We start from the raw sequence: 10,615 nt of genomic DNA on the forward strand, positions 1-10,615 counted from the left end.
AAAAAAAAAAAAAAAAAAAAATAGGAGGGGGGCAAAAAACGAAATAAAAAATTATGCTGGAAAAAAATTGCATACCATAATTATATATATATAAAAGTATGATACCGCTCGGAGGAGATATATGTTTCATGTCGCATGAAATTATTTTATACCGACGCGTTGGAATGTTCAAAAATAATTGCTTCTGCGTACGTAGCATGGATGTAGATACGGGTAAATCTAATTATAACCATACCCTCGTGTATTAATGTTGGGTGAACAATGCTTTTCTTTTCTTCCTATTCCCTTTTTTGTTCAGCGCAACGGCGCTTAACCCGCTATACCGACCCAGTATTTTTTTTTTTTTTTATTTGCACGCGCAGTCCTGTGTATTATTCTATTCTCTGATATACTTCTAATGTCGAGCCCAGAGAGTGGCATACCGGCCCTGCTGCAGTGCATACGTTTCTTTTTTGTTTGTGGGGCGCGCATACGCCTAACGGCATATAGAATCGCCAAAGGGTATCCCTTTTACTATAAGCAAAAGGGCGTTTTTATATATATACCTGCTGCTATATAAAAAATGTACCGCAATAGTCACAAAATTGTTTTATGCATCCCTGGAGCCTATAAATATGGTAAGCTAAACGTTTCTATTCATTACTGACACAGAAGGAAACACAGCATGGTACTACCTCCTCATGCCAAGTTGTAGCGTCATTTTTGCTTTTTCTAATTTGTTTGGGAATAGCGAAAAGGAAAAATATCACCTTCGGGGGGGGTATAGCGGGCAGCTAAAATGTTAAGAAAAAAAAAGAAAAAAAATGCAGCCATAAAACGAAATCTCAAATAGACTTCTAGAAAACAATGTGAGGCTAATCTGTGTCATCCCCTTATCGTAAAATTTATAAACAGTATTGTGCATGGAAAAAGAAATTGCCCCATACGATTATCTTTATTTCATTTTATTCTTTTTTTTTTGGCGCAAACAACATATGGCTGACCCGTAAGACAAAGTTAGGTATAGGGGGGGGGTATTTTTTCCCGTTCTCTTTTTTGTGAGCGTTTTTCTATATGTGAGCTTCCCCCCTTTTTTTGTTCCTTAGCTGTGTATACAGTTCTTTATGTATGTCGCATAACAAGTTGACACTTCAGGGACAGAGACAAAAGGGATCCTACCATTTTATATGCTTCCTCTGTTCTGCCTCGAGTTAACCGCAGGAAGCAACGTTGTTTATCTACATTTGGCAATTTTTTTTTTTTTTTTCTTTTTTATTCATGCTAGTGCGGGTAAAAAAAAATGTGAAAAGACATCTCTATGTAGAGCATTATGTAGGGGGAGGCGGGAACTACTTATTCATCCTCCCCATGGTAATGAAAAAAAAAAAAAAAAAAAAAAAAGGAACACCTCCTATATCGCTTCCCCTAACCCTATCGCAAATTTCACTCGGTGGAAACACTTTCATAAAATTTTACATGCGCGTCGACTTCATCTAAAAACTGAAATGCAGTTGTTTCAAGTTCACATAATTGTGTGTGTGAGAGCAGAAATGCAGGCTTTTTATATGCTTTTTATATGCTTTTTATATGCTTTTTTTTTTTTTTTTTTTGCCAGCATATTTTATTGTCCTTTTTGCGCTTTACCCTATCTAAGAACCTCTTCTGTTCTATCTGAGAAGGGGGGGAAATGATTTGTTCAAATGTGTACCTACGTAAGGTGCGCATGGAAGTTGGTCTACCTCTCACCCCGGGAGCACATCACAATAAAAGCTTTTGGTCAAAATACCGGTTCGAAGGAGTCCACTAAGTTGTGTAAAAGATTGGTCACAGCTACAAAAGGGAGGAAATATTTTTTTTTTTTTTTTTTTTTTTTCATCATTTGGTTGGAAAAGACAAAGTAGAACACCCAGTGGGTGCGATGCAGCTCCAACTGTCCCTTTCTCTCCCTCCCATTTTTAAGAGCCTTCCAATTGTAATTCTCTGCGAACAAATTGTTCTCCATTTTTAAAGTTACAAATGTTTGAAGGGTCATCCACTTCATCCAAATATTTTTTATACAATTCACCTGGCAGGACATCCTCCTACAAATTGCATGCGCACATTTCAACGTTCATGGTGAACTCACAAAAATACAGGTTACCAAATGGGGGTCACCATCTAACTCATCACGCAAACCATGCTGCATCTGCTGAGGCATAAACATGTCTGCACAAAATGCACATGGTCACACATGCACTAAATTTGCAAAATAAAAATGCCCCATTTGTGCATTTTCCTTGGCGAAACTCTGCCTCACCGTTGGCTGGAGAATAATTAAAGGAGTGTCCAAGGCTGCCGTGTCCCCTTTTAAATGTAACTTGAACGCTTTTTGCTTTTTGTCATCGTACGCTTGTGGGGGAATAAAAAAAAAAAATCAAGTGAATTAGCTTCTATGCATAGACTGCTTATATTATACAGCTATTAAAACGGGACAGTTTCCACTTTACACATGCATCAGGCAGCACGCTCATGCTACACTAAAGCAACCGAGCAGAGGGATATCCCCCTGCTGTATACTCCCCTCCTGTCGTACACAGGTCTATGTTCAAGTCACCAGGCTGGTGAGTCTCTCCCTTTGCAAAGGGTGGGGTTCCTATTCCCTTTGAGGCCAACAGTGCGCATTGGCAAAGCACAGCGAAAAGGAAGATTTTCAAAATCGGGCCCTTCATATTTTCCAGCGAGGTACTACACCAAATGGGGGCATGCGCATGTATACAAAAAACTTATAGACCATGTGCCCCACAACCCGTTCAAAGGTGAAACGTACAGACAACAGTGGTCGAAAAAAAATGCTACAAAAAAAAAAGACGTCAATAATTTTGCTACAGAGGGAATTTTTTTTCCATTTAGGAAAGTTATATGAAATAGTATTTAAAAAAACACAAAACATATGTACAGTTACGAATTAAAACGTGGGAAAATTTTAAACAAAATGGGTTCCCCATCCGTATGTCTTTTCATTTGGGAAGATGATAACCAACCGGGGGGGATTGGCGCAAAACGAAGCAGTGCTCCGTTCGCTGCCAATTATCAGTGTATGTACGGAAAAAAAAAAAAAAAAAAGTAATAATAAAATAAAATAACGACTTGGGGAACCCACTGATTTGCACAAATGTCCCCCCATTTGTGAAAAACTTTTCCCAGAGAGAGAAGCAGGACACGCCTTAAATATGTTCAAACTAGTATGCACTCGATTATGCATCACACTTTTCAGCTGTCATCGCATTATTCACGCGTACGCATGAGGTGACATGCCCACCGGCCTGGAGAGAGCATTGGCTGATTCCCTTAACCGATTCAACCCTGTCCGTCCAGGACCTTCTGCCGCAGCGCGCTAATGGAGCCCAGCTTCTCCTCATAACTCATGCACCTCCAGGAATAAAACGGAATGGCGATTATGCTGTAGCCCTTAATCAGCAAGTAATTTATTTTTACTAATGTCTCCGACTTCACAAAATAATTATTGTTCTGAAAAATTTCATACGGGTCGTAGGACATGTCGCAAATTAGAAGAAGCTGTTTTTTTTCTGTCTGGACATTTCCATCTGCGTTGGTACCTACCTCCCTCGCGTTTTCCATGTCACAAGATGAAGCAGACTCATGCTCCTCTTCCCTGAGTTCATTCCGCACACTTACTCCCCTCAAGAAGTCCAACTCGACGCCTTGCCCGGGGGAGTAGAAAAAATCCTGCGGCTCCAAAAACAAGTAAGCTACATAGTTGTCAAACTCGAACAGCGATATTGTGTACGCGCCCTCCTTAAAGTTCACCTTCAAATTTTTCGTAAAATTTTGAACAATTCCAAATAATTCTAAAGTCAGAATTTTATTTGGCACACGGTCCTGCATGGCGTAGGGGAAGGTATACACCAAGGGTGAGTTGTCCTCTGGTGAAGTGCCTTCTTCCTCTTCAGCTGCATCGAATCGGTGCCTGCTTTCCCCCCACAGGGTGATACCCTTGTGAAAGTACTCCACAAAAATATACACACTTTGATCCTCTATGGGGTAGCCCACCTGTTCGTCTTTACCCTGGCTCCTTATCAACGCGTAATGCTCTAAGCATTTCTCAATTGACCACCTGTGCACATTCTTCACCTCAGTATTCAGCAGATTCACAATAAAGCATAGCACCAAGCTATGATTATCCGCATTCTCAGATGAGTGGAAAATACCAAAATAGCGCTGCACTAATTGTTCATAAAAATCGGTATCCTCGTTGATATAAAATAGGCACTTCTGTCTCCCCTTGGCAGAATTCAAGGAACTCAAATTTAAAAGGGACAAGTTCCAAATGATTGGCGTTTTAAATAAAGCGGAAAAAATTTTTATTAGGCAATTGAAATTTAAGTACTGTTTTGAAAGAATAATTTCTCGACTTATGCAATTTAAAAAATATTTGAACTTGTCTTCATACTCACTTACACAATTTTGTAGAAGAAAATTCACCAGACATTCAAATAGGTCTACATTCAAATGGCACACCGCATTGGGATTTATTTTTTGCTTCCAATTGTATCGCAGATAATGTTGGGTTAGTTCCTCTTCAGAAAAAACGCCGCTCTTCATTTCGCTTGCACATGAATTCGGTTTATTTAAAATGCGTTCAAAAACTGGGAAGTAAAATTGGGAACTGCTCTGCACATCATGAATGGGATTGTACTCACTCGTAAGGTGGCCTAGTCGAAATGGCTCTATCGATGTGTTGCCACCATCAGCGGTCTGTTCGACCATTTTGTTACTAACCACATTGGTAAGCAAAACATTGGTACCTTCATTCGTGCCGTCACTCGTGCTGTAGATAGCTAAATGGGGATATTTTTCACAATCGTTCAAAATGTCAAAATTTACCTTGCCGTTCAGGTGATTTTCTCTCCCATGTATACACAGAAAATTTTGCACACAGGACAAAATTTGGTCATACTTAAACTCGATGTTCACATGGTTTACGCATTTTACGCTGGACAATATTTTGATCACTTTTATGGCAACGGGCAATGCTAAGTGGGACAAATTCACATTGGTAACAAATTTATCAGTGACGTGTGAGTGAACTCCTAGCCTGTTTAACGAAATTGTGAACTCGGCTAGCTGCACATTGTTTAAGTATGGAAGGAAAGCGGGGAATTTTTCCACAAGCAAGGAGTTTATGTCTTTATTTACAAAATCGAACTTGGAATAAACGTGTGCAATTTTTACCAGCTGATCACCATTCAACTTGTTTTGATTTTTTACAAAAATCTCCACAGATGAGTACAACAGCATGTCTTTTTTAATATCCAAGTAGGCAAGCGAAATCAACACATTGATCAAACTCTCCACATCAAACATGTGTAGCAAATTCAACGTTGCAGTGGCTATGCGGTTAAACAAATTTACGTCTCTTATTTGCACTTTACAAAAACTTAAACTTAAAATGGATAAATGTTCAGGTGTTGCCAAGTTTATTTTGTTCAAAAACGATAGGGATAACGATGCATACAGGGGAATGTAAACCAAATTTAACTTGGAACATAAAAAAGAAATGTCACATATCTCTTTTACTGAATATTTGCATGTCTGTACAGATATTTGATGCAAAACGTTCTTTACCATATCTTCTTCTTCATTCAGCTTGTTGTTTATTTCCAAAGATTTTAACACCCTATAACAATCCTTTGCGTCAAATGAACCTATTTCATCGTTTATTCTTTTTTTAAACATTTCATACATCGCTTTATTTTCGTTCGATATTCTTAAAATGTCGAATGCGTAATTGCCTAGGCTCTTCGCTGATAATTTTGCTACATCCCTCTCACTTGGCACAAACACGCTTCTCTTATGACACCAGGAAAAAAGGACCCTCCTTTGCTTTCTGTCCCTTACACATTTTATCATTTTGTCAGTTCCTCAGAAAATTGCAGGACCTGAGAGGGCAGTTGCTACGTCTGATAATGCTTCATTTTTTTTTTTTTTTTTCTCAGATTCGTCAACGGTCGGGGCTTCAGGAGGCAGCAAGATGGGCTTCCCCATTTGGAAATGAAAACATGGAGCGAGCGGCAAATCCTATGTGAAGACGAAATTGTAAGTGAAATTGCAAGCCGACGCTCTGTTGTGCCATAAAACGAGTCACGTGCACTCACGGGTGAACTTTCCTACTCTAGAAAAAAAAAAAAAAAAAAAAAAGCAACTGCTGCAGCGGGATATGCTTCAACGTTCTTTAAATTATATTATGTCACGCTTGGTTAATCTATTCAAAAGAGAACCATCAACATTATATATTCTACATAAGGGTATATTGTGGCTATGCCTCCTCATCACTGCATTATCGCCTTTTTCACCACACAAACGGTCGAACGAGTACACTTCCTGTTCGTAATTTTTTTTCCATTTTTTCCATGTGAAATATTGATTACATTTGACTCAACCCTCCTAGCTATTTGTGCTATACCTTAGAATGCATATACATTAGTGTTCACGTACGCATACACCGCTTGTCAACAATGTTCTCACACCCGTTGACGTACTTTCCTTGATTTGTACCCCCACTACATCCCACAGTTGGCAACCATGTAGAACGATTTTTACCTGACCAGCTAGCTTTTTTTTTTTTTTTTTTTTTTTTTTTTCTTGCTGCGTAACTATTCCCAATGGCGGCGTTTAAACCTTACAAGTTTATCCTTTTTGACAGAAACGTAAAGAATAGAAATTTGTACAAACACATAATTGCACACCTAGACTTGTCAATTCTTTGTAATGAAATTTATGTAAATGAAAAGCTTAGCCACTTCAAATACGAACATGTGAGTAGGAACAAATTAGTGTACTTTTCAGATCACAACTTGGTCGATAAATTGAAATGTCCCCCACTCAACCGAAATATCGAGGAGCACCTTCGACAGTTCGCTTCCAGAGCTACGCAGCATGCTCATGACCGCACAAATGAGGAAGACACACTTGAAGCAAAAACACTGCATACCGACACGACGATAGAGAGACAAAGTGGAATGCCTAACAAGAAAGTGCATAAAAATGATGAACAAAATATGAACACCCTCGTAAGTTTTATTACATATGATGGAAAAGAAAAAGACGAATTTATTAACACATTAAATTTGAACAGAAAATACGACGTGGACCACATAAACATTTTGTCCTTGAGCAACTGTGACTTCATTGTTGATGCACTGAGGAAGAATCCGTACAAACGGAGAATTTCAATCTTCTGCCCTTTTTATATAATTCATGATGGAGGTAGCTATGGTGATTCCCATCTCGATGGCGCCTGCAACAAATTCGAAGGAAAGAAAAACGTTCCAAAAAAGTTGTCCGACTTTTTATATACCATCGTTAGCGACTTTCTTCCCATCAGTTACAAGTACATTCATATGTCCGACCTCATCCGAGCGATTATTGTAAACTCTGAATTGTGCCAGGGGCGTGGGGACGAGGACGTAGAGATTTTGGAATTCATGGACATGATGCAGATTATAGGAAAGACCGTATAAAATAGGTGGGGTTATTGCACAAACACACCGATACACACCTGAGTATGTTACCACCCCGTATGTGTTCAGCAGTTAGGAGTTATGGCCATCCCATCAAAAGAACCTCCCATGGGGCTGTAAAAAATATTTGCCCTCGTGCGCTACCTTAAAAAGGGCTGTTTTTAAGCAACCCAATCTCATGGCCATGTACGCACACGCAACAGCGTTAGAGTAGCGGGCAAATCACAATTTAATTATGACACAGGGATACTGTTTTGTAACTGCATGAATTTAAATACACGGGGGTTGCACAACGCTGCTGCAAAATGAATCAGCGAATGTGTGGGCAAAGATGGGTGGCCCCATACGGCATAAAATTACAATAAAAACTGAGGAAACCCATATGGGGGTATAAAATAAAATAAATAAATGGGCCACACACAGAGAAGGGATACACTCACAAAGGGGGAAGCCCGCAACAAATGTAAAAAGGGGTACACAACCCCATTATATTCATCACGCGTACAAATACGAATGAGCAAAAAAAAAAAAAAAAAAAAAAAAAACAGCGCAGTCAATCCTCAACTTCCCTCGAATCAATCAACTTCCATTTCTTTAAAACATTAATGAGGGTCTGCTCGGAAAAATTATCACCGCCCAACTCGTCAAACCCAATGATGGAATGCTCAGTTTGTCCATTCTGAATAAGCATCAAGGTAGGAATGCACCAAATTTTCAAGCGCTCACAAAGGAAAGGAGATTTCTCAGCATTAATCTTAACAAAATTAATATGTAGAAATTTCTTGGACATGCTGATCAATTTGCTGTCCAGGTATTCACACCTCCAGGTGGTATTCCTGTAAAAATGGCAACATACATTTTTTGAACTTTTACAGATTTCGAAAAATTCTTTTTCTGATAAAATTTCCTTATATATCCCATGTCCTTTTTTAAGCAAATTTAAATTTTCATTATGTTTATTTTTAAGTTCTTGTAATCTTTTATTTTTTATAAATTCGAGTTCTTCATCATTATCATCGTATATTTTTTTTTCCAGTTTTTCGTATCTTTTAATTTCCAGGTCTATTTCATTTTCTTTATCGCGCAGCGCGTCCAGGAGGTGCTTTTCTATGTTTCTCGTTACTTTGTTATTCATTTTGTTTTCCCCTGTTTTTTTTTTTTTTTTTTTACCTTTTTACAATTTCTCCTTTTTGGAACAAAACCAAGCAACGTAACAAGGAATGTAGAAACGCGCCCCTAACGGATAAACCCTTCCCAAATTTGTAATTTTTTTTTTTTTTTAACCGTTTTAAAAAAAGGCAAAGCTTCCGAGTAGGTGACGCTGAACTGGTAACCCTTCCTCTATACCAGCTGTGCTTAAATGTAAGCACGCATGCCTGTAATACTTTCCTTGTTCATAATTGTATGTTCCTTTTTTGAATAGTTCTTTGTTGCGTTGTTTCCACCGGTTGTATTCTGCTCCTGAATAAGTCTAGCTGCTGCCTTACCCATCCGTGGATCCACACGCCACCACCGAGGACAAAATGAAAGTCGAAAGCAACAACAGCGACGTGAGCGACCCGTTCGCGGCGTCGCAGATTATAGGCGATAAGCTGCTGCAAGGCTGGACCTTGCTTAATGAGTGTTGCCACATGGTAAGATGCGCTTGAATTTAACAAACACGTGCCAATTGCCACTTGTACCCATAGGCGATACTGCCCAAACGTGAAAACTGCCTCCCTCATGACCGTTTTTCCACCCCCTGACCGCAGTGCATGGTGACTCCCCTCATTAAGCAGAAGAACAAAGAGGAGAGATTCTGTGCCAAGTGCAACGTGTACATTGTTTCTGAAAAACCAGACGGGGATGAACTCGTCACTAAAGGAAGCAGCAACATGGATGGAAAGAAAAATGTCGAAGGAGAATGCCAAAGGGATGTCCACCTAGAGGGTTCGCAAAATTTGACTTCCGGAACAAACAATGCAAATGTAGAAGCCGACACATGTGTCTCAGCAGAGAAGCAGCCATATCCAGATTCATATGCAGACCCCATTTTTGAGGAAAAAATGTCCCCCATAGAATTCATTAAGGAAATAAAACTCCAGCATGACGAGTTCAACCAAATCTTAAACAAAAATAAAATCACAAAGGAAGAAACGGAAAATTTAATAGAGTACAAAAAATACATAAAGGAAAGGTGCGGGTATGAACTGGGCGCGTGGATGAACAGTAATGGAAATGGCCTCAATGGCATTCAAATGAGTAATAAAAAAGAAAGCCAAAAAAAGGCAACTAGTTTAGCCAACAAGGATATGGATATGGATCCCGACGTGGAAGATAAAAAGCAAGACAAGTTTCCACATGAAGGAAAGAAAAATCACCAAGGACATAAACAAGGACACTCGAGTCAGAAGAGAGAATATGTAAGTGACTCCACACAAAGACGCCCAGATCTTATAATCTCGAAGGAAAATTATTTCCCTAGTGGAAGAATCGATTTTAACAAATATACAAATTACAAGGTAGACTTTATGATCCTGGACAATGCTAAGGATGCCTTCATGCAAAAGCTAGATAAGTATGTGAAACAGCTCAGCAGCTGTGATAGTAAGAGTGACGAGAATGAGTACATTGGCCAAGTCGCCATTGTCGTTGACGTACTAGAAAGGTTAAACAATTTAAGAAGAAACATTCACATAGTCATTTAGAGGACACATATATAAGGGTTGTGGAAAAGTGAGTGTGCGTACAAGTGTACCACCTCCTTTTCAGTACTCTTCAACAGATCAAAATTGCCCACATGGTGAATACCATGCTGTAAGGCCACTTATTGTACCAACCGTTTTTATCACACATCGGTTTACACATTCAAAGTTGATTAATTTTTTTTTTTTTTGTTTGAAATATCACGAGGACTTTGCCCATATGGCCATGTCACCATGTAGCCATTTTTTTTTTTTTTACATAAATGGAAAAAGAAATTGCTACACCACATTTTGTCCATTCTTTGTAGTAATCCTGCGGCCACGTTTTGGGGGCGTTATACGAATGCACACGGATGGGTGTACGTACAGAGGTAGCTATTACTATAAGCCCTCTATCCAAATATGTATTTTTTTTTTTTTTTTTTTTTTTTT

The 10,615-nt window shown here is 39.0% G+C and overlaps 5 protein-coding genes across 5 annotated transcripts; 2 read left to right on the forward strand and 3 right to left on the reverse strand.

The window, feature by feature from the left end:
* Positions 1 to 1,934: 1,934 nt before the first annotated feature.
* AK88_02564 (uncharacterized protein) lies at positions 1,935 to 2,687 on the reverse strand (the record flags this gene model as incomplete). Its single annotated transcript, XM_012480189.1, has 3 exons — positions 1,935 to 2,060; positions 2,276 to 2,367; positions 2,552 to 2,687. 3 exons carry the CDS (start codon positions 2,685 to 2,687, stop codon positions 1,935 to 1,937), a joined length of 354 nt encoding a protein of 117 aa, XP_012335612.1.
* Positions 2,688 to 3,315: 628 nt separating this feature from the next.
* On the reverse strand, positions 3,316 to 5,889 carry AK88_02565 (uncharacterized protein; the record flags this gene model as incomplete). The annotated part of the gene is made up of 1 exon (XM_012480190.1): positions 3,316 to 5,889. One exon carries the CDS (start codon positions 5,887 to 5,889, stop codon positions 3,316 to 3,318), a length of 2,574 nt encoding a protein of 857 aa, XP_012335613.1.
* Positions 5,890 to 6,641: 752 nt separating this feature from the next.
* Positions 6,642 to 7,499, forward strand: AK88_02566 (uncharacterized protein; the record flags this gene model as incomplete). The annotated part of the gene is made up of 1 exon (XM_012480191.1): positions 6,642 to 7,499. One exon carries the CDS (start codon positions 6,642 to 6,644, stop codon positions 7,497 to 7,499), a length of 858 nt encoding a protein of 285 aa, XP_012335614.1.
* Positions 7,500 to 8,052: 553 nt separating this feature from the next.
* On the reverse strand, positions 8,053 to 8,634 carry AK88_02567 (uncharacterized protein; the record flags this gene model as incomplete). The annotated part of the gene is made up of 1 exon (XM_012480192.1): positions 8,053 to 8,634. The coding sequence occupies one exon, from the start codon at positions 8,632 to 8,634 to the stop codon at positions 8,053 to 8,055; it is 582 nt and encodes a 193-aa protein (XP_012335615.1).
* A 388-nt stretch (positions 8,635 to 9,022) lies between these two features.
* AK88_02568 (uncharacterized protein) lies at positions 9,023 to 10,186 on the forward strand (the record flags this gene model as incomplete). The annotated part of the gene is made up of 2 exons (XM_012480193.1): positions 9,023 to 9,133; positions 9,251 to 10,186. 2 exons carry the CDS (start codon positions 9,023 to 9,025, stop codon positions 10,184 to 10,186), a joined length of 1,047 nt encoding a protein of 348 aa, XP_012335616.1.
* Between the last annotated feature and the right edge of the window lie 429 nt (positions 10,187 to 10,615).

Source organism: Plasmodium fragile (assembly GCF_000956335.1).
Source record: "Plasmodium fragile strain nilgiri unplaced genomic scaffold supercont1.25, whole genome shotgun sequence".
NCBI lineage: Eukaryota > Apicomplexa > Aconoidasida > Haemosporida > Plasmodiidae > Plasmodium > Plasmodium fragile.